General features: G+C 38.6%; 3 protein-coding genes and 1 long non-coding RNA gene across 4 annotated transcripts in view; 1 reads left to right on the forward strand and 3 right to left on the reverse strand.

The window, feature by feature from the left end:
• LOC133446932 (collagen alpha-1(XXIII) chain) overlaps nt 1-797 on the reverse strand; it is a 144,251-nt gene extending 143,454 nt beyond the window's left edge. The window contains exon 1 of the mRNA XM_061725155.1: nt 170-797. Coding sequence (XP_061581139.1) covers nt 170-451 — 282 coding nt within the window. The 5' untranslated portion in view covers nt 452-797. The remainder of the gene's footprint in view (nt 1-169) is intronic.
• Nucleotides 798-1,933: 1,136 nt separating this feature from the next.
• Nucleotides 1,934-9,849, reverse strand: clk4b (CDC-like kinase 4b). Its single transcript, XM_061725141.1, has 13 exons — nt 9,704-9,849; nt 8,249-8,409; nt 6,199-6,433; nt 5,466-5,562; nt 5,116-5,182; nt 4,798-4,914; nt 4,533-4,699; nt 4,346-4,440; nt 4,124-4,253; nt 3,955-4,037; nt 3,781-3,860; nt 3,028-3,118; nt 1,934-2,676 (listed from the first exon to the last, which is right to left on the reverse strand). The coding sequence occupies exons 1-13, from the start codon at nt 9,707-9,709 to the stop codon at nt 2,491-2,493; spliced, it is 1,515 nt and encodes a 504-aa protein (XP_061581125.1). The 5' UTR covers nt 9,710-9,849; the 3' UTR covers nt 1,934-2,490.
• Nucleotides 9,850-11,221: 1,372 nt separating this feature from the next.
• On the reverse strand, nt 11,222-12,245 carry LOC133447553 (uncharacterized). Its single transcript, XR_009782918.1, has 2 exons — nt 12,081-12,245; nt 11,222-11,478 (listed from the first exon to the last, which is right to left on the reverse strand). It is a non-coding gene; the product is annotated as an uncharacterized LOC133447553 (long non-coding RNA).
• Nucleotides 12,246-17,789: 5,544 nt separating this feature from the next.
• On the forward strand, nt 17,790-20,307 carry tmem126a (transmembrane protein 126A). Its single transcript, XM_061726257.1, has 2 exons — nt 17,790-18,092; nt 19,616-20,307. Exons 1-2 carry the CDS (start codon nt 17,905-17,907, stop codon nt 20,040-20,042), a joined length of 615 nt encoding a protein of 204 aa, XP_061582241.1. The 5' UTR covers nt 17,790-17,904; the 3' UTR covers nt 20,043-20,307.
• The last annotated feature ends 3,811 nt before the right edge of the window (nt 20,308-24,118 follow it).

Here is a 24,118-nt window from a genome sequence, read left to right on the forward strand (position 1 = left end):
TACGCGGTGCAATTCAACACTTTTCTGGGGGGAAATTATCAGACTACAAACGTCAAAGAAAATGCCCAAACCACGTGGATCCCGTTTTTGCGCACAATTTACGCACAAGAGAACAGACATTCACAAATATGCATTTACAAGCAGTAATGACGGCTGCAGACAGCTTTACCTCTTCCACCAGCTTCTCTATCGGGGTGCTGAGCTCAGAAACGAGCGTCCCGTCCTCGTTCCGGAAAGACCTTTGCGGGGTTTGGAAGTTGTACGGCTTCTCTATCTCCATCTGCAGTCGCTGCTCCAGCTGGAAGGTCTTGAGGCTCATCAGAAGACACACGGTGATGGAGCTGAGGGACATGAGCAGGCAGAGAGCGATGGGGAAACCTGGCAGCCACCGCTGCACCGAGGACTGACATCCCGGCTTCCCCTCTCCGGCGGAGTCGCGGGCTGTATCCATGCTGCAGTCCTGCTCCCAACTCACCCACAAACAGCCAAAATAACCTTTTTCTTAATTTAATTTAATTATTTTAATTTTTGTTTTTTAATAGATGACGGTTCTGAGATTTAAAAAAACAAAACAGTGGTAAGGGTCCCGAGGAGCGCACTGACTCAACTCATTCACAACAACCGGCAGGAGCGCAGTGGGCTCCGGGTTCAAAGAGCTGTCTTAAATTAGTCTGGAGTCAGAGTGTGGGTTTACACCAGCAGCAGAGGGGAGGGATGGATGCCAGCCGGAGACGACCGTCAACACGGAGTTGTTGGGAAATTTCTGGAAAGTTATGAGCTACACAACTAGCGATGGATCCAGTTTGTTTGCCGTCCAAAAAAGTTGCGATTTCAACTAGTTTCGGTGCGCCCGCCCCGCTGACCACGTGGGCCCGCAGACTGACAGACCTGGCAGCAGGGGATCACTGAAGCCTGATTTATGGTTCCGCGTTAAATCGACACAGAGCCTACGCCGTAGGGTACGCGGCGACGCGTATTGTACGGCGTAAGCTCTGCGTTGGTGTAACGCGGAACCATAAATCAGCCTTGAGGTTTATTATGCTTCAACTCCAGCAAGAGATGTTAACATTTCCCCATAAATGGATCAAAGATTGGGATATTGGAGAAAACCCTCTATAGAAACTGTTTACTCTTTAATGCAACATATCCACACATTATGTATTTTCTGATCCAGTCACGAATAATCAATTAAACCTATAAATATAGCTATTTTCAATTAGCAACAGCTTAGACTGTGATATCTAAACCTAATATAGTGCAGATGTGTGAATGGCCTAAATTGACCTAATTGAAATTCTGCCCCATTTCATTAACATAACACTTTTATGTGTGTGTGTGTGTGTGTGTGTGTGTGTATATATATATATATATATATATATATATATATATATATATAAATATGTGACATATTAAAAAATATATATATTTTATATTAAAAATGCATATAATGCCTTAGGTTGTTACCAGCATGCCTTGGTTGGTACCAGCAGGTATTAACCATTAATGTGTGCAGACAAACACCAGAAAAAAAAATATATATATATAACACTTTTATGTAAATATATATATATATATATATATATATATATATATATATATGTGACATATTAAAAAAATATATCATATTTTATATTAAAAATGCACATATATAATGCCTTAGGTTGTTACCAGCATGGTATTAACAATTAATGTGTGCAGACAAACACCAGAAAAACCAAAACATAACACTTTGTTGTGAACCAGTGACATTTCTCTGCTTGATTATTGATCAACTGGAACAGACATGTCTAGATTTTAGATTGAGGATTACTTTCATGTTTCATAGATGGTTTATTCCAGGTGGATGACTTTTGCCAGGTAAGTGAAGATGTTTGCTGCCCCCACGTGGACAATCTGGCTACTGCAGCTCATGTACCAACGCATGACACAAAGATTCTGTCATCAGGTTTATTGAGACATTATATGCAAAAATTACATAAACATTCTGTGGAATAACAAAACAGTGTGTATGTACAAGTTGTCTGCCCTCAATGGTTTCTTTTTTACATCAACAATACCATATGAAAGTCCTGGTGAGACTGATCATGGATTAAGATTTTTTTAAGTCACGTTAAACATCAACTTCACAAAGTACAAAAGAAAAAGGGGGGAAAAGGCCTCTTTAATTAAAAAAAAAAAAAAAAGGTTATACCAGAATATGTTCAGATGTTACCTTTTGAAATTATATATATAAAAAAAAAAATCAAATAAATAGACATCACCTATGGGGTAGGACTTAATTACAGCAAAACAAGCACATGTGACTTATTGAGACTTAAACATGTTGGTGTGGAGGACGTGACGCAGCAGGGCAGTGACTGATACAGTCAGAATGCATCTCTCCTGGAGAGTCAGGAAGTTGAGGCCATTTCTGAGCACCCTGAAAAATGTCCCGGTGCTGAGGGAACCCTGACCAGGAATACAGGTCAAACGTTTCCTGGTTCAATGGCCTCATTTGCTACCGCTGCTGCTGCTTCTGGTGGTGCTCTTGCTGCTCTTGCTGCCGTAGAAGGAGGAGAAGAAGGGGTGTCGAAGAGCTTGTTCCAGGCTGAGACGCTTTGCTGGGTCGTACTCCATCATCTTCTCTATGAGGTCAAAAAGCTGCTGGTGGTTTTCGTCCTTACAACTTATGTAATTCTGTTGGGGTGAAAGAAGGATGCAATTATTACTATTGGATAAAAAAAAATAAAAGGTTTTGCATTTCTAAGAGTTTATTTTATTTCATGTTTCAAGTCACTTCAGCAACACCAGAAGAGAGATCAGTGCTTGTAGGAATATTTAATTTTTGTAAAGTTCTCTGACATCAGGTCCTCAACCTTTTGGTTACTCTTGTTTAAACAGATATTCACCAAAGCTCACCAGTAAAGAATTTGGGTCATTTTCCAAATCTCTCTTAGAAGCAGTACACAGATTCCAAACGTACTTGGTTAAATGTGATTATCGGAATATACATCATCAAACACCAACGTGCATCAATGCATTCCTTACCTTGAGGGGCTTGCAGTGTTTCTTGACGTATCTTCCTGTAGAGCTGTTAACATCCCAGTCCAACCGGTTTCGATGAACATATCGCCGTTTCCTAGAAGACACGCAATGATTATTTAGCTTAATTTAAAATAGTTCCTGCCACTAGCAATGTACCAATCAGTGTGATATCAATGAGAATTAGCACGTAATCTTAGGAGTCTTTAACATTCCAAATGGAAATCTAGTACAGCTAACATCAGTTTTAGCACAAATGATTTCAAATGTTTGTTTTAATAAAATTATCTGAAATATTAAATTAATCTGTTACTAAAAAAGCTACTGAAGCTCATGTGTGCCGAATTTAGTCAAGGGCTTTATACCAGTCGTCTGATTAATAAAAATCTATCAAAATGACGTACTACTTTGCTGAAGGTTTTAATATTGTCGCACACATTTGATTGGTGGCTGTGTAAAATAAAAAATAATGCCCTGCAAGAGCTATTGAGGCAATTAAATTAGCGATAAAGATCAATTCTTCACTTAAATCACAATCAAGTCTATGCTGAGGCATTTGCAGATTTCTCTGGATTTGAAAACTGCTGGAAACATCCATGTGACTACTCAAGTCTGTGAGGGTCAAATCAAACCTGGTTGTTTTCAGAGACACAGAAAAATGAGATGGCTTCAATGAAAAAGATGACTGTATAGCTTGGAAATTTCATATTTTGCAGGAAATAAATATCTTTCATTAGTGGCCCATAAATAAAGCCTTACTTAGTTTTATCCAGAAGGTTTGTAGGGATGGGACCCAGGACTCTCTCCATCATAGCAAGATGCTCTTTACTATCGTGTGTCTGTAATAGAACAAATCAATACAAAAAAAGCAAGTTATGTTCTGAGGTAAATGGAGACGCAAGTAGTTTGATGAAGCTCTGTACTGCCCCCTACCTGGAAGAGGGTTGTTCCGAGGTAGTACTCAATGAGTATACAACCTATACTCCAGACATCACAAGCATGGTCCCAGCCCAAGTCTGAAACACACAACACAAACTTAATACGAACACTCAGGATTTCAAAGGCTTTAGTACTGCATGATAAAAAACAAACAAGCACTCACCCAAAATAACTTCAGGAGCGCGATAGTGGCGCGTTGACACCACAGATGTATGGTGCTCATGATCGTACGTGGCATTACCAAAGTCCACGATTTTCACATCTGGGTTCTTCAGTGTCCTTTCATCTCGTCTCTGAAGAGGAAACAAAATCATTACACTCGTTAAAAAGCTGCTGTATCCAGGCATTTTTAACGTCACACGGTGGGACTTTTCTAATAAACTACCTTTTCGCGGTTGTACTCCATATCATAGTTTGAATTAATGAAGAGAATATTTTCAGGCTTCAAATCTGTGTGAGTCAGCTTGTTTTTGTGCAGAACTGAAAGACAAAAAAAACAAAAAGGCCATTTTAGAGCCGGTACATTTAAAAAACGATGCATCTTCAATGCACAGTGCGTCAAAAATACTTACATTTTACACCTCGGATGATCTGGTAGGCCATGTGCCTGATTTGATCAATGGGGAAAGGCAGAAAGTTGTTTTCCTTCAGGAAATCATATGTGCTGAGGCCAAGCAGCTCAAAAGAAATACAAATATGTCCGTGGTAGTCAAACCAGTCCAGGATATGCACACAAGAACTAAGAGAATTGAAAAGAAAGACATTAGTTAAACAGCCCATGAAGTAAAGTAAACCACTGTGTTTTATCACCCCTTTATACTATCTGCAGTTACTTACTATCTCTTATCGGTGTCGAGGGAATTGATCTGTTTAAGTACCTCTACCTCAGACAAAGCTGCCTCTCGGTAGCGGTCTATATTTTTAATGATCTTCAGAGCCACTCTGGCCCCATCACTGAAACACAATGAAAAAGAGTCAAGATTAATTTTTCATTATTATTAAGAGAGTCAATTGTGATAAATTGGCAAATGAAGGCCCCTTCAGACATGCACTGCTCAGTTAATGTGGTGGCGACCAGGCCGTTATCATGCATCTCATGTCTAAAAGGGGATTTCGTTTAACATTTCCAATCTTATTTTTGTATTGATTACTTACTTTGAGTGGTCAATACATTCGACGACTTTTCCAAAGGCACCCTCTCCTAGAGTACACACTATCTCATCTACAGAAGATAAGAAGTTTAAGTTAGACAACAAGCAATGACAAAATGAAACATTCGCCTTTTCCTGGTACATTGCATGTTACATTGATCTGTTTGACTACACTATTAAAAACAGGCATAATACTCAATTCTTAACAGATTACTCTGACTAGCAATACAATTATTTATTTTTTTACTACTAGCCCAAATATATCAGCCTCTAAATTAATGTTTGGAAATAACCAGACGAGAGTGAGAGACAAAGTGTGAACAACAGTAGAAAAAAAAGGTATATATTCTATACATCTCGCTCTCAGCATGTCTCCACTGTGATAGATGAGGTGACCCTCGTCATCATCCTCAACACTCCTGGATCTTTTCCTGCGGCGATGGCTCCTCCTCTGCACCGGAAACGCCGCAATCCGCCATCACATCAATAACCCATCAGCCAGCACCGGCCATCACAATGCGACATCGTCATTCATTCAACCAGGCCAAGGGGGGAGGTGTAGGGTGGATAGATTCAGCCCGTTCAGTAACACCACCAGGCGAATGGACGGAAGGACGGAGCAGCAAATGCAAATTCAGCCCCGTCAGAGAAATTGGGCGGCATCCACCACATGGTGTGTGTTACAGAAGAAAAACATGGCAACAAGATTTTCAGATGAGAAAACGTTCTCAATAGTACAGAAAAAAACTCAACTGCTTTATACTCTTTCTACATTAATTTTTCAATCTTCCTAGCGTTTCAAATTTCATTACCAACACTTCTCATGACTTGCCACTAGAATGTCATCACAAATACTGGGTCCATTTTTCTCTTGCATATGGCAAAAAACACAAATCCCCTATTCCCTGAGCCCCCAAAGTATCATACATGCCTTTCTGGAAATCATGCTTAACAATGAGGAATATGACAAAAAAACAATAAAGACAAAGACTGGTGTTTAGCGTTGGCTAAACACCAATGATAATGACCCAATCAATATGTTTATATAAAGGGGATGGGGGTAGAAAGTACTAGGAAATTTCCATACCGAGGAGGACCGGTGCTGAGTACGGCTATGTCTGTTTTTTCGGTCTCGCGGCCTGCGACTGGTGCGTCTGCTGCGACCACTACGGGCAGAGGACTTGCTGTAGTGGTGCCAATCGCGGTCTCTTTCCTTGCAGGCGCCGTCACGAATGTCATCGTCATAGGCCATGTCCAAACTGTTGTGCTGGGTGTAACCAGTATCCAGCCTGGGGTTTAGACTGCGCATTTCCAGGTAGTGCCTGTAATCAAACAAGATAAAGTAGTACAGAGATAAAAAAAACAAGGACTGGAGACAGCAGATCAGCTATGTTAAGTCAAGATACTCAACTGTGATCAAGCAGCAAAATCACGACGGGTGCAAATGCATTATGGCCAGCCTAACACCTGCAACTTGATCCTTGAGCCTTTTATGTAACGTTTGTAATTAACAACACGCTGATTTACAGCAATTAATGCCATGGTGTTAAAGGAGTGGCTGCAGTTCTAGGATCAAATTTAATCAGTTTTCCTTGGAGAAAAAGTCTTCATAATATGCAAAACCCAACATGCAACTCTGCACATTTGGGCAAATTTTGTGCTTATGTAGCCATTTCCTAAGCAATCCTAGGCTGCCCTCCATAAAACAAAAAAAGATTCACCTTGACAAAGTCACGCTGGCTGAAGTGAAATGCAGAGCGCTGAAAGAAGATAGTTAATAATAGAAATATAATTTATATAGTTACTCATTAATCTAATTTGGAATTCCCGGGGTTCATACTTGTGTAATCACTATCTGGTGATGGCAAATCCACTGAAAGCTTTTCCCCCTGAATTAGAAATCCTATCCTTATATCCACCTTCATCTAAAATTTCAAAGGATAAGCTCAGCAGAACTGGTTCCAAACACTGTCCACTCCAGTATCATGCGAGCATCTAAAAAAGACGACGAAACCCCTGCAGCCTTAGCACCAAGGTGGTATCAGCTGTCGTCCAAGATGTAGTCTGCCCCTCTACAGAATTAAAATTAGATCTAATCTTTAGACCTCTAGAACTGAACTGGGAAAAACAAAAAGCTTCACTAGATGAGAAGAAAAGGCAATTTCAATGTACATGAACATTTCTTTATTCCATTTTGCATCATAACAACACTAATGCTTCCCAAGTCTAAGAACAACTAACTTTTTGAACAAGGATAACATGGCAAATTATTATTATCCATCTTCTCCCAAGACTAGTAGCTACATTTGAATGTAATGTCAAAAACTGAGCAGTAGACTCAGGTCAAAGGCAATTGGCTACGAAGACTTCAGTTATGTTGTGAACAAATTGACATCCAAGGGAAAATTAGCCATATTCTTAAAAAAACATTTTTCACACCAAAAAATGTTTTCTTGGTACTACTTGTTGGTGTTGCACATTAATAATCTTTGGTCCAGCTCTGATTTTACTTGTATTTTATAGTTTCTTATTTACAACACTGCCCTCAGGTGGCCGAACTGGCATTCCTTGCAATAAAATACTATAGTTTTATTGTTACTACGCCTCTCACCTGTAACTATAAATTAAAAAAACAACAACTGCAAAGCTAATGTTGAACAGAAGGCGACACTGGATCATATTTGTGGAGCTGACATATCAGAGAACATAGGAAAAATGAACCACCTTCAATCTTATAGTTTTACAGAAAATCTATACACATATACCACTGCAATCGAGTGGCTCCCTCATGTGAACTTAATACCTGCATGTTGTGTTCACATTCTGCATCAGTACAAATAATATCACAAATTACTGTAACAAAGGACACAACTAGCATGTTTTTGAAATGTTACTACTCTCAACCTAAACATACATTTTGTAGATGTTATTTGGTTGGTCCGTAGGCCAACCATAGTGACTATACTCATTTATTGTACTTATATAGATATTAAAAAATAATTTTAATCTATCAATTTTGTGTCATGGGAAATGTAGTAATAGCTCAACATAATAAAAGAAAATGTCCCAGTTATCTTAAAAACTAAAGCTGCAAGACCTCTCTTAACAGGTAGAGTTCACCAGAATTGTATACTTACCCTTCATACGTCTTATAGGGTTGGTAATCTCTTCTGGATCTATTTTCTCTGTCGCTGCTGTGTGAATCACATCTCCTGCGTTTACGACACTCCATTCTTTCCTCCCAGCTGTACTCGTCTAACCAGACACCCGGGGAGCGCATGCGCTTTGAATGACGCATCTGTAAAACATCGAATAACACATTAAACTGACAAACTGGAATTACAGGGAATGCAACAGGATCCAAAGACTCCGTTAACATGACGTACAGAAGCACTAACTTCCCCCACTGAAAAAATAATAATTGCTTCCTTTATATGCCCCTCCCTCCTTTTGAAAGGGCAAGTACCGAGGATTGCACAAGTTTCAGCTGTCCCTGAGGATTTAACGCTCTGCTCTGGGCACCCTTGTTTACACAAACAAAATATGCATGTATAAAATAATGTGGTGTATACAGGACTGCCTCAGAAAATTAGAATACTGTGATAAAGTTCTTTATTTTCTGTAATGCAATTAAAAAAAAATGTCATACATTCTGGATTCATTACAAATCAACTGAAATATTGCAAACCTTTTATTATTTTAATATCGCTGATTATGGTTTACAGTTTAAGATTCCCAGAATATTCTTATTTTTTGAGATAGAATATTTGAGTTTTATTAAGTTGTAAGCCATGATCAGCAATATTGAAATAATAAAAGGCTTGCAATATTTCAGTTGATTTGTAATGAATCCAGAATGTATGACATTTTAGTTTTTGTAATTGCATTACAGAAAATCACAATATTCAAATTTTCTGAGACAGTCCTGTGTATATATATATATATATATATATATATATATATATCACAATTTTGGAGATAAATAGCAGCACTAGTGAAAATAGTGACTAACAGAACCATTAATGGAGAAAAAACAATATGACTTTCCTCGTCCGTGTCAAGTAAAAATAAAAAAATCGTAAGTACCAAAAAAACAAAAACGTGTCGACTGACTGACGCGGGTAATGAGCACGTTTTACTGAAACCGTGGACGTTTCAACCACCTAAATGTGGAGCCCCTTAAGAGTGCCCATCATATGGATGTATCACATTAACACGTGAGAAAACGTGTAACTCTTAAATGTGATCATGTGTTTCCAGCACTGAGCAGATGGAACAAGATGGCGGCTCCTCCTGTTGTTCTTGTTCAAGTGTTTCCTGGACCAATCCCAGCTCCAACCGTAAACAAAGGGGACAGCAGTGATTCCATTCAAATTTGACATAAAATCTTTACATAAAGCATAGTTACAAATGTTATTTTGGGAAAAAAAGCCAAATAACACACATGACTAAAGGACATAGACGCGTGTTGTTGTCATCGACGGTGCGGAGCCAGACTGCCATATTGAAAAGACGTCGAATTTTGAAAATCAATCTTTAACCTCAGCCTTAACGGTAAATGTAATCTGATACCACGTCAAAGGGCGCATTACCTTCATCGAGAGATGTTAAAGTCAAAAAAATAAAGAAATACTGTCTGTCGGAAGATTGTGAACTAAAAATCTTAAGAGCGGACTCCGAGTTGTGGTCCTGAAAGATGGCGACCTTCCGTTAATCTGGGTGGAGCTTTCTCTGGCAAAATTCATGACGCAGCAAAACACGCAGATAACGCGAGAGCACCGACTCACGTACGGGATTTGTTGCCCTTACCGATCTCTAGAGTACTAGAGAGAGAGAGTGGCGACAACGGAAGTTCAAAAAGCTGGCCGATCACGTGGTCCATGTAGCGCCCCAAAGTTCCCGGAAGTGCTGGTGGGCAATTCAAAAACTTGAGGAAAACCACGACAATCAGTAAAGAATGTCAATAAATGTTTCGCTTTCGAATATTTTTATGCTTATGTTAATTGATTTGAACTCTGTTAAGTTTACTCAACCTGTACATTCTTTGACAACAATAAAATCGTAATATATCTGTTGATTTTAAACTTAAGACGTGAGTGAGGCAGACTGACAGATGACAATGATTTTCCAATTGACTACTATACAATAAGCCTAACTCACAACATATATAATCAATGTGTTCTAATAAGAAATCCGTGGAAAATAAATTAAATTCTATCTAGAGTTATATCACTGTTTAACTGTTACCTATTCTTCCTTATAAATGTAAGATATACTGTATGCTTGTGTTAATTGCTTTGACCTGTTGTCTCTTTGCTAAACCATGTACATTCTGTACATTTACACGTGTGATACTTCCTTTTTTAAGTTTCAGACTTGAGTGAGGCAGGATAACGGGTAATTAACAATAAATCTGGATTCCCAACATCATAATTGTCAAATTAAAAATGAATTTGAATTAATTGCAAATAAACTGAATTCTACCATTTGCTACCTATTGTTACCTATACCTTTATAATTATATATGCTTATGTTAACTTCTAAATCTGTTACCTTTACTAAACCAATATTTTCTCTCTTTTTTTTAACTTTCAGAGTTAGGCAGACTAACAGGTGACCCACAATGATTTGTCAATTGACTACACACAATAAGTTTGGACTTGCAACAGCATAATAACTGTATTCTAATATTTGAATTCATTGCAAATAAATTGAGTTCTATCACTATTTAACTGTTCTTGCTTATCAAACTTACTCTACTGATGGATGCATAGTAAATCACAGTCCTTTTTTCCCAACGCACTGAAGACCACAATGAAACAAACAGATCAGCAGCATTGCAAGCTGTTTGTCTCATTTCTGCTATGTTGTCCTTGATACAGTATTGAGATATATATACACACACACACACACACACACACACACACACACACACACACACACACACACACACACACACACACACACACACACACACACACACACACACACACACACACACACACACACACACACACACACACACACACACACACACACACACACGTGAGGTAATCACATTCAAACAATGCATTTGCACTTTTGCACACTTTCAAATACCAGACCATTAGGAAATTTGAGCCTTTTTTTTATTCAAAAAATAGAAAAAAGAACAGGAAAACAATGAACAAACCAAGGGAAGTTAGGTTGCAAACTGGAGGGAAAAATGAGAGGAAACAAACAAAAGATGTTAATGGTAGCAAGACCTAAACAAAGTTGAATATCAGGCTGGAACAGAACAGCTGAAGCTGCTTCAGGACAGTGCTGGACCAGGACAGAGAGTGATGCTCTGCTGTCTCTCTGCTTCTGTCTGGACTCTGACCTCCTCCTGCAACCCAGGAGAGGAAATACAAGTATGAGTATTAGTATCAGAACTACAACAGTACACAGTAGAAACACCTAGTAACTTTTACGTGATTTGGTTGTTTGCCCAGTTATAATAGTATAATGATCTCTTGAAAAAAAAAAAAGAAATCAAGTTGTCCAATACACACCACAGTAATGACATGAATTACATTAAACAGAACTACAGTCAAGTCAGTGCAATGCAGTGTTGAGAGACATTAGGAGACCATCCTCATCCTCATAAGCTTTACCTGTCATTCAGCAGCCTAAATGATATTTAAAAAAATAAATAAATAAATAAATAAATTGATGTATAACTGCAATCACACTCCCTACACATTAACCTTGCTACTAGTATAAATTGACAGGGTTGTTATAGCCTGTTCAGAGAGCAGAATCTACAGTTATCAGCCTGTTGCACGGGTTGTTATGGTTATCTAGTGTGATAGCCTAAACTTTTACCTTTTAATATTCCCTAAATCCTCTAATCTATACGGAGAAAATACGCCAACATAATTAATTACTCGTGTCAATTTAATTCCGATGCCCCACTGATACCAGAATGTAATTCTTTAAACTTTTTACCTCGAACAAGTGTTGCTCCTACCAGCTCCTCCATTGAAATACATTGAGCAGCAGTTAGCTTGCGCTAACTTCCGGGAACTTCCGAGGGGCTCCATGCTCCGCCATTGCTGTGAAAAAACTGAACCATTGCAGTGAACGGAGTTGTCGCCACTCTCTCTCTCTAGTACTCTACCGATCTCCAAGGAGGCGCTTTGGATCCACGTGGAGAGGGAGAAAGAGGAATATAAATGTTTAAATTCAATTTAGTAGGGTGCTGATAAATTAGTAAAAAATGGCTCTACAAAAGGAAATAACAATACCAGTTCCACTAGGAAAAGGGGAAGGTAAAGCAATAATAAAGAAGAAAGGAATGGAAATATGGCAGAAAAGGTGGGAGGAAGATCAGAAAGGACAGGGATGTCACAAAATACAAAAGACTATAATAACAAAGAATTATACTGAAAGGAACAGAAGGGAGGAAACAGTTATAACAAGACTCAGACTAGACCACACAGGACTAAATGGCACCTTGCATGTAATGGGAAAGAGGGATAGTGATAAATGTGAGAACTGTGGAATAAAAGAAAACAGTGAACATATCCTAATGCACTGTAACAGGTATAAAATAGAAAGAGAGCGGCTACAGGAAAAAGTCAGAGAGGCAGGACGTGAGTGGAATTTGAGGGGGATCCTGGGAACAGAGGGAGAGGGGGTTGAAATCACCAGAAAGGGACTAATTCATTTCCTAAAAGACACTAGGCTGATAAACAGAATTTAAAACGGGCTAAATGAAATAATTTTACACACTCTTGTACAGTAGGTGGCGGTATGCACCTGAAAGTTGCTTGCGATCCGCCAATAAACTGAGAGAAGAAGAATTCAATTTAGTGTAAGGAGAACGATTAAAAATAAATATATATCGGGAGTTCGTTGTATCTTCATGAAATAAATACTTTTCATGCAACCACTTTTGCAACCAAATTCTCTGTCAAAATGCCGCAATGAAAAGTAGTTATTTATAACCTACTTACTTATATTACTTACTTACTTATACATACTGATGCAGTATGTAGCATGTAGTACGTATGCGATTTCGGATACAGCCTTACTTTTTATTCACTATCTAAAGCTTCACAAAACTCAGACTCTTACATTTACAATATAATTTAGAGTAGACATCTAGCAGGGATCCTCTCACAACATTTAATAGTCATTCTGCCATGTTGTAGAACCACAAATTAGAACAGATTATCTTGTGAAAAGGGCTGGTAGTCCTAGAAAATGCTCCTGAGAGGGACACAGTGGACAAACATGATTATAAACTGAGTTTACATAGCTGTGTGCACACCCAGCAGTTACTTTATAGGCAAGCATTGGGGACTTTAATTTGATTCAGTCAGCCATGAATGATGGAGTGACATAGCCTATGTCCTTTATGGTTGACAGCAGATGAGCTGACATTTTGCCACCATCTGCAGAGGTTTCACAATGCATGAAGGGAAACTTTCGAAAAGAGCATTGTAGTAATTGAGTGGAAAAATAATGATGTCTGGTGCCAGGCCTTCAGGAGCATCCTGACCCAAATGTATTATGCTGAAAGGAAATGAACACAAGTTTACAAATTTAATCATTAGATTAAAGTAAGAGTTTTTCTTAGTTTTGATATTTCTGACCCAAAACATAATGCCATGATAACAAGATGCATGTGTGACTAAAGTGATTATGCCCCGTTAGAAATACATATTTTGTATTCCTTCGTTCCTGTTTCTGCACAAGGTTGAGCATGTGTGTTACTGTTGGCCTTGACCAATAGTTAAAATTAGTCCTGGCCTAGATTAACCTTCAGGAAACCTTGAAAGACATCACACAGATCCCATTCTGTTTCTATGGATAGCAGAGTTTCATGGTAAAAACCTAAGCAAAGCATCTCAGGCAGCTCCTCAAAAATAAATTGCTTATTTGGACTGTATGCAAATAAATGAATGCAAACAATGTCAGGGCTTCACCCAGTCACAGTAAGACATTGTTCTTGTACATCGCTAAGTTTGATAAACAGGGGAAGTTTAAGCGTACACTTCTGACAGGGAAAGCAATGTGTTCCCATGCACACTCGCCAGTGGTATATAGAAGGGGGCTATGTAACCTTCAGATATAAAGGTTACATGGGCTTAATGTATCTATTTATTTCTTTGATGGTGATGCTTATGATGTTAACTTATATATTTCTATGGTAGGGATGGATGGGACTCCCTTCCATGCAACATATACTGCAAACTATGTAAAATCAGGAGCTCCTCTCCTGCCAACAACGAAAGGATGACCTTTAAGTGCTGAAAGCTCCTCCTACTTTGCTCCGTGCCCCATTACTCTGGCAACCAGAGCACTGATGCCCGCAGCCAAGGGCACCACATGTCACGTACGGTCTGGAAGGGCCGTTAAAGGACCGTCAGCTAGGGCTGCACGATTCTGGACAAAATGAGAATCACGATTTTTTTGCTTAGAATTGAGATCACGATTCTCTCACGATTTTTTTCCAATATAAAATTTATTGCACTTATTACTTTAACTTTGCAACAGCTGAACAAAAATATAATAACAATAAACATCTCTTGTCTTCTTTACACAAACCTTTGAATAATTTAAACAATAATAACAATTTAACAATATTTGTTCCTCCCTGAGTTGAACACCCTTTCAGAAAGGGGACTTGTAACAGATCCTGTAGTTCTGAGGCAACAAATTATTCCTCTGGCTGCTTTTTGCTGTAACAGCTGACATTGAACATAAAAACAATAAACATCTCTCTTGTCTTTAAATAATTTTAACAATAACAATTTTAACAATATTTATGTGCAATATGTGTCAGGTGATGAGAAAGTTTCTCCAAATGTAATCCACAATCATTAACAAAATATAACAAACATGACAACATGATAGTTGACCATGACAGGACTACAACAACCTAGAACATAGGCCTAGTCCTTTTTTATGCAGCCATCTTTAAAAAAAAAAAAAAAAAAAAAAAAACTTTTTTTTTTTTTTTTTTTAAATCGTCGTCATTTGGAAATGAGATCGCGTTCAAGCATGAATCGAGATCGCGATTTTTTAACGATTAATCGTGCAGCCCTACCGTCAGCTGTTAAGAAGGACACTGTATGATCTTCAGATGCATCACTGTTTCAAGACAATATCTTTCATTGAAATGTGACAGCCAGTACACACAAAAACTCACCCTGTGACATGTGCAATAGAGCCATTATGTAGAAAGTATCAGTGTTGTGTTTAATTCCTACAGACTAGTCAGCTACACATCTGCTGTTAATATTCTATAACAGGAAATATGTCAACAACAATTAGCTACATCTGCCTTCATGTTCATCTTCTGTAATAAATGACAATGAAATGACAATGACAATGAAACATTGCAAGCTTGAGTTAAGTGGTCAAATGAACATGTGATTTCCTGTTAGCTGCAAATATTAACAGGAATATTTGGCACAACAATATTTATGTTGCAGCAGACTTTAATGTAAACTTTACTGAACTTTCCTTGGATATCCTGAATGTTCTAAAGATTAGAAGTCAGTGTACTATCCTGATAACAATAGGTGCACAAGGTTGTGTGTTAAAGTGATTAGTCAGCATTGCTTTTCTTCTTGGCTAGCCAGGCCTTTGTCTTGGTATAATACAGCTACTTAGATGTAAAGGGACCCCCAGCCTATAAGACCAGCATCAATACACAACACTTGGGGGGACGGGGTCAAAGAGAGCTGGGGTAGAGTAGGAATTAGTGAGTATAGGTAAAGGATGGATGGATATAGATTATTGATGGGTGGAAGATGAGTCATTCTACTCACTTGGTGTATTTTGTTAGATCAACCTGGGTTTAAACATTAATTTAACAAATCTAAGCTTATTTCCTCTATGAATGTCAAATATTAATACATTGCCTGATGACCGGAAAATGTTAGATCTCCATTGTACTTTAATTTTACAAAACAAGTGTTTGCACACAGACTCTTGTATGGGACCCCACAAAACACTGAGACCCTGCTCTATCATACCCGTCAAGTCTCCCGTTTTGGCCGGGAAACGACTGTAATGTACCCCTCTTTCCCGCTGTCCTCCCGTATAAGTATTTTCCCTGTAAATTTCCCATTTTATAATATAATTTTTAAAAAGCATTCCTGTGCCTCTCTTAACTGAATTGTAACCGGCCTCGCGAGAACTGCCACTTGCTGTAGTTTAGCTCTCGCGAGGTTAGTGGCAACAACAGGAGCAAACTCGGAACAACAAATCAGAGATGGGTGGATGTATCCAGAGAAGGCTTCTGCCAACAAAGCGAAGACTTCGTTTAAATATCTCTAAAAACTGGATACCATATTTACTTCCATAAAGAGGAGCAGGATGGGGCAGGGAGCCACATGAGTTAAAATGACAAATTAAAAGAAAATGTAAATGTTTCACTTGAAGGCAATATGCATTAATTGAAAATATTTCAAATAAATAAATGTGCTTTAATTCCCTTTTGTGTTTTCATTTATGCATATTAGGCTATTATAGGAATAGGAATGTCCACAGCATTTCTGTGTCAACAAAGGTCATCCTATCAGATTCTGAGCACATCATTTTAGTTTTTAAGTGGTTGACAGGTAGATATTTTAGATTTCTTGTAAACCTGTCTTAAAATGTAAGATATTGGACCTCGGTTGTGTTGGTGGGACAATTTCCCTTATTTTTAAATCCAAAACTTGACAGGTATGTGCTCTATGTTTACCTTTAAAGAGACTGTTCATTATAACTTCTAGAAAAATGTAAAAATCAATAAAATGAGGATGTAAAAATCAATAAAATTAGGATATTAAGAATAGCGCAATGTTAAAGATATCAAGGAATTCATTTTCGCTGTGTTGCACTCAGAGGTGTCAAGTAACGAAGTACAAATACTTCGTTACCTTACTTAAGTAGAAATTTTGGTTATCTATACTTCACTGGAGTAATTATTTTTCAGACGACTTTTTACTTTTACTCCTTACATTTTCGCGCAATTATCTGTACTTTTTACTCCTTACATTTTAAAAACAGCCTTGTTACTCTATTTTAATTTCAGCCTTTACAAAAAAACTATCCAGTTAAATTGCGCCATCTGGATAGAATGAATTTGGTTGTGGTTGTTTCAGATGTTCGTGTCCAGTTTTGTTCTTACATCCGTTGCCCTCAGATTCCTGCAACTAAACTTGGATGTACATTCCAATAACGGTTAGGATAAATGATAACATGCCTCTGAAGTTTGACTTTTTGCACCATTACAATACTTATAGGCAACTAGTCATCATATCTTCTGCTCTCTGAAACACATGTTAATGCTCAATAGTACACAGATCTTTAATATATTTGCATTATACTAAGATGCATTCGTTTTCAATGGCTTTTGTCCTTAATGGCTTTTCCCCCTTACATTACTTTTATACTTTAAGTAGTTTTGAAACCAGTACTTTTATACTTTTACTTGAGTAAAAAACTTGAGTTGATACTTCAACATCTACAGGAGTATTTTTAAACTCTAGTATCTATACTTCTACCTGAGTAATGAATATGAATGAATACTTTTGACACCTCTGGTTGCACTGTGTTGTACGCTGTTCCAGCTGACTGGCGGAAGAGGCCACGTGACGAGCTCCACCTGACAGACCGAATTCAGGGCAACAAGACTTACACCCTGCGCATTGACTTATGGGTAAGTGTCATGTCTGCGCCCTGCTGTCACCCCTCCAACTTTGTTTCTAGTCATAATCACATAATCAAGACATCCAAAGGGTTGTGGGTTTAAACGTAGTTTCTAAAGATGTCGGAGAACATGGAGCAGAAGAGCGGCTATGGACATCCGCTCAGCAGGGCGCGGATCTCCGAGATGTTGATGAAAAACTTCGAGAAGCTGCCGGACGTGGAGCAGAAGCTGTTCATGTACGGCCCCGTGTACCTGGGGGGCAACGCCGCCCTGGGCGGGCTCATCTCCAACAGCTTCTTCCGCAGGTAGGCTCCCACCCGCCCCTTGAAATACAGAATTGTTACGTAATTGGGAATTAAAAGTTGCGTTCCGTATTGAACCAATACAGACCCATATTATGCTCTTATTTATTGATGCATAATATACAGGTGCAAGTTGGAAAATTTGAATATATTGCTAAACGTCATTCGTCGTAAATTTAACTAAAGGTGAAACAAATATATTATTTCCCACTACATTCAGTGAGATATTTCAAGCCTTTATTTGTTATAATTTTGATGATTATGACTCACAGTTTATGAAAACCCCAAATAAAAAAATCTAAAAAAATTAATATTTCATGCAATCAATAAACAAATCAATCATCAAAATTATAACAAATAAAGGTTTAACATCTTGCTTTGCATGTAATGACACTATGTAATGTATTAGTTTCGCTGTGCCTTTTAAGTTGAATTATTGAAATAAATGAACTTTTACACCATATTCTAATTTTCCGACCTTCACCTGTAGCTATATTATACATCCTGGCTGATGTGGACATACGTATAATAGGAGGATATTTCAGTTGCTAGTAGGGCTGTTCGATTTTGCCCAAAAATAAAATCTCGATTTTTTTTCTCTCAAAATCCGATTTTCGATTACGATTACGATTATTTTGTGAATTGACAAAAGGCAAAGAAATGATTTCAAATATGCTGTTTTTTTATTGAACATTTGCCCCATTGGGCTTTAAGTGCAAACTTTGCTCTTATTAAACCAAAAATGGATGAATAAAGTGCAAAACTCTGTAAAATAAGTTGAAAAAAAGTTTTAAAAAATATAATAAAATATAAAGTTTTATCTCTGAAAAAAAAAGTCAGCACTTGCAAACATACAGTAAGTTATATTTCCACTTAAATAAAACAAGCCATTTTCTAATTAAACTAAACTGGGTCTTTGCATGCTAAATAATAATGCAACCCATGAAGGAGGTAGAGGTGTGTAATGTCAGTCATTACATTTGCTATTCACATTTGCAAGTTTTTTGCAAGGAACACGAGCCGGTCTACCGCATCTGGCTTGAGGGATGCCCGGTGGCAACGCCCCCTCCTACACTAAAGAGCCTGATGGGGCACTTGTCGCAGGTATTGAGAGGTATTTCCATCTATCATTAATATGGTATCAATCATTAATATGTGTGCAGACAAGGTAAAAAAAAAAATTAAATAAATAAATAAATTAATTAAAAAAAAAAAAAAAAGTGAAAAATCGATTTTACGATTTTCACGTTTTAACATCGTTCTAATTACATAATCGCGATTACGATTTTAAAATCGATTAATCGAACAGCCCTAGTTGCTAGTATGATTGGCTGTCTGTACAGTCATGCAAGTTCAATGCAATTAAAGCACTTTAAACTTTAAATCAAAGCATTTTGTTTTTTCGTGTGAAATAAATACATTTCTATGGAGTTTAGAGGTTTTGGGGATGTCCCTTTGGCGCCTGGGCTGCTGAAATCGGGGCGTCCCTTATTTCTATTACTGAAAGGTGGCAACCCTATCCGCAGGGCGCTGCACGTCTCTCAGGCTCGGTTCGCCTCCAGCCTGCCGGTGGCCGTGCTGCCCTTCCTCACCACCTACGCGCTGTACACGGCGGCGGTGGTGTCGCCGCTGCTGGCCGGAGACCTCTCCTGCCCCGCCTGCTGCCTGCTGCGCGGCGCCGCCGTGGGCGTGCTGGGCGGCGGGCTGTACCCGCTGGTGCTGGCCCTGCCCCTCAACATCGCCCTGGCCAGCAGGTACAACACCACCCCGCTGCCGGAGAAGGGCCACCTGCTGCGCTTCTGCCTGGACGTGTCCAGGCCGGTGTTCAACAAGATGAGGGCGGTCATCGTGCTGCAGGCCTTCTTCGGGACGTACCTGGGCTCCAGGCACTTCGAGGGATACACCAAACTGGCCCAGATCACGTTTGGGAAGAGCGAGGAACTGCAGGACTGATACATGAACTGAACTGAACTTTATTATTGTTATTGTTTGATGTGCATCGGATTCATCATGTGAAATATTCCTGAAACTGTTAAAATGAAAATAAAATCGTTATTAATGTTAGTGTTATTATTATTATTATTACTACCAGTACTCGAGTTGTAAAAAAAAATCAGGGGGGATGGTGGATTTTATCATGTGGGGACAGATAATTTGTGCTGATTACAAATAATATAATATATAACAAATAATAGCACTGACCAAAACACCTGCAGAAATACTGCAGGAATGACATAGCAGCAGTTAAATGCAGCCTTCTGTAAGCTTTAAATATCCACTGGGCTTACATCAAATACATCAAAACACAACAATAAAAAACAGTTTTCTGAAGTTTTCTTAACAAGAATATTTTTGTCTTATTTCTAGTTAAAATGTCTCATTTTAGTAAAAAAATCTCATTACACTTAAAACAAGACTCATCACTGGAAAAAAACAATTTTCACCTGTTTCAAGTAGATTTTCACTTAAAATAAGTAGAAAAATCTGCCAGTGGAACAAGATTTTTTTGCTTGTAATGAGAAGATAAATCTTGTTCCACTGGCAGATTTTCCTACTTATTTCAAGTGAAAATTTACTTGGTGAAAATTGTCAAATAAGTTATTTTTCTGGTATTATTTTTCTGGTGATGACTCTAAATGTTGAAATAGCAGTAAAACCACATTCATTGATGAAATGACATAAGGGATGGAAAGACAGGATGGCAGTTTTACAGGGGGGACGTTTTTGACCGTTTTTATTTCAGGGGGAATGCCATCCCCCCTCAACTCGAGTACTGATTACTACTGTACTAAATAGAATAGAATCCTTTATTGTCACTTTATTGTCATTGTTTCCAACATCGCTGTGAAAATCTGTTTAGCAGCTCCACATGACAGCATAACACACAGCAGGAATCAACACACAGAAACAAGAATAATAAATAAATAAAATCACGTATACAAAATTGTAATATAAAATATAGCCTACAATTAACTGTACATGTAGTTCAGGGCAAGAGATACATACTTTCTGGGGCATTATTGCACTTGGTTGTGTGTATGTTTGTGTGTGGGAGGGGTTGGGGTAAAAAAGCTGTTACTCAGTCTTGTGGTTCTGGATTTGAGTGTCCGATATTTTTTTCCAGTGGGGAGAACAGGGCATGTCCGGGGTGTGTGGGGTCAGTGCTGATGTTTCTGGCCTTCTTTAGAAGTCGACCAGTGTAGATGTCTCTGAGGGGGGGCAGCGGGGTCCCAAGGATATTCTCCACCGTCCTCACCACACGCTGCAGGTCTTTCCTGTCCTTAGCAGTGCAGCTAGTGGACCACACTGTGCAGCAGTCGGTCAGGATGGACTTGATGGACGCACGGTAGAAGTTCGCCAGCAGGGGGCAGGGGCGGTGAGACTGAGCTTTCTGAGAAAGTAGAGATGTGTGGGTGGTCCAGGTGAGGTCGGCTGATATATGAACTCCAAGGAACTTGAAGCTCTCCGCTCTCTCAACCTCCTATCTGATGGCAGGGGTGGGGAGACTTAGATCTGTAGTCCACGATCAGTTCCTTGGTTTTGGATGTGTTGAGGTCCAGGTTGTTTTCAGAGCACCAGTCAGTCAAGTGCTTGACCTCCTCCCTGTAAAACATACAGGATGGGGGGGTCCTGAGGACCAGGATTGCCCACCCCTGCCCCAAACACTTAAATTGCCATAATCCTGGTCAAAACTTCAAAATGACTGAACCCCAAACCAAATAAGGAAAATAACCTAAAGCAGTGGTCTTAAACCCTGGTCCTCGGGACCCCCTGTCCTGCGTGTTTTAGATGCTTCCCTGCTTCCTCACACCTGATTCAAATTAATGGTCATTAGCTTGTCACCAAGGTCTGCACAACTCTGTTGACACAGGTACTTGTATCAGGGTGTGCTGAAGCAGGGAATCATCTAAAACATGCGGGACAGGGGGTTCCGAGGACCAGGGTTGAAGACCACTCACCTAAAGCAAGGTCCTTTAAGCAATTTACACCTTTTGTAAATTGTTTTTGAAGTTTCTAAAAGTTTTCCATAAACATGACTTAACTTCATCAGTTCAGTGTTTTTTCCCCAGAATGTTAATGCAGATGTGGCTGCTAGAACAGCATACGACTACTGCAGTTTCTTTAAATGCAGTCAGACAAAGGCTTTCCAACTATAAAAGCTTAGTCGTATGGCATTAACAGAAGAATATTTCATTTTTGTAATTCCTGTTTATTGCTTTATTATGTCATGAAAAGAACTGAACAGGCTTTTTAAGTTTTTCATAATCTTCTGATTCATAGGTGCTTGGGACGAGACAGAATTTTCAAGCCATTAGCTGTTAAAATTTTAGATTAATACTACACTAAACTTAAAAGTGGGGAGAAAAACAAGAGACAAAACAGAAGTTTATTAAAACGGGAGCAGTTTATTCCACTTAACATAATCAAATAAATACCTTAATGCTCGCTTATCAATGAATGTTCAAGGTCAAAGTGAAATAATAATCCAGTCACACCAAGAAAAATACAATAAATGTTTAATCAAGCGTGTTTGTTGCTCAAAAAGTTAAAGTCATAACTTTGATGCTGTTTGGACATACAATCAATTTGAAAAGGTGGCTCAGGGAAATGATGCTGTTGTGAATGTAATTTAATTATTATAAATTCATTTCATACAAAAAAAACCTCAACCCTTGGTCACAGCTCTGTTAACTAGTGTTAAACATGCAAATTAACTTCTTCTGGATGTGTTATTATTTGTGTGGTTAAAGATTAGTTATGCATGATTTGCAGAGGGTTTTTTAAAAGCAGGAGTTTCACAGCCTTTCTGGAGCTTTAAACTAATGAAATGCCTTCAAACAGCCACATGCAAATAAGAGAAGTTTTTGAAAGGGAGCAAATGAAACCAGGAGATGATACGAACAGAATGACCAGTACACAATGGGAACAGGCATGATTTCCTTTTATTTAAAACATTTTAGGGACCCGTCACAAATCTTGCAGAGATGCCAAATGTGTGGCTGCTTGGCCCAAACACTCAGGGACAAAACCTACAGAGTTTCCATCCTGTATCTGTACATCGCTATGTATGTAATGCAAAATGTCAAAGATGGACTTGGCAGCCTCGCACGACCGTTAAACAGAGAAAAACTGATGGTACGGAGGCGATTGTCATTGAGAACACATGTTCATCAGCACAGGCAAGTTTTCTTTTTTTTTTAAACACGTCTTCACTGAGATCTGACATCACATCTCTGGCTCTCTACTGTCTTAACCTATCCAGGGAAAAGTTACAGTGAAAACAAGTATACTGATGACAAATGAGGAAGGAGAATTGAAACTAATTGTTTTAAAGAGAGTGAGAGGTGCTTCCCAAGAGAAGACACTGACATCAGTCAATAACAGCTAACTGAATGTTTTCAAGAAGCTTATAATTAAATAGACCCCGCTCTTCTTTTCCCACCCCACCCTTCAGAATCACAACAAATACTCCCAAAAGCAAAACTCACTGACAATTGTGGAAAACAAACACTGTTCAAGTCAAAGAAACCTGAATTGTCATGACAACCATTGACTCGTATGGCACGTATGGCCTCTTCACTTTATAACAAGATAACAGTCACAAATCCCCTCCGTTGTCCTTCCACTAAATGCAACAGTTCAACATTACTACAAAGTGTGTGTTGCAGTAGTAGTCATTACACGGTGGACACACTAATGCCCCTTTAAAAAACACCTGTCTTAGCATGCCATTAGACTTCATATTCAGTAAAGGAAAGTTACAATAAAAACTTACATCTGTCAGCACAGAAATCTCCATAAATATATCAGACAACTGAACGTCAGTCAGAGGGAACTTCCTGACGAGCAGAAAGATGAGGGGAAGAAATCACCTGTACACAATCTACATTGGGCCTAACTGCTCTTCTGTCTGTTACGCTGTTACTGTAGTCTCCTTGCATGAATGGCACAACACAATTTAAAGGAGTAAACACTTTTAAACAGTTAGTATTCCCCATCCAAAATGAAAGATAATAAATAAAAAAATA

This window comes from Cololabis saira, chromosome 7, assembly GCF_033807715.1.
Source record: "Cololabis saira isolate AMF1-May2022 chromosome 7, fColSai1.1, whole genome shotgun sequence".
Classification (NCBI taxonomy): domain Eukaryota; kingdom Metazoa; phylum Chordata; class Actinopteri; order Beloniformes; family Belonidae; genus Cololabis; species Cololabis saira.

Coding starts and splice junctions, on each gene's coding strand:
- clk4b (XM_061725141.1), bottom strand. Junction 4,254..4,345: donor TGGAGTACAACCGCGAAAAG/GTAGTTTATTAG, acceptor TTTCCTCTTCAG/AGACGAGATGAAAGGACACT. Junction 4,038..4,123: donor CGCTCCTGAAGTTATTTTGG/GTGAGTGCTTGT, acceptor TGTGTGTTTCAG/ACTTGGGCTGGGACCATGCT.
- tmem126a (XM_061726257.1), top strand. CDS start 17,905: ATGTCGGAGAACATGGAGCAGAAGAGCGGCTATGGACATCCGCTCAGC. Junction 18,093..19,615: donor TCCAACAGCTTCTTCCGCAG/GTAGGCTCCCAC, acceptor CCCTATCCGCAG/GGCGCTGCACGTCTCTCAGG.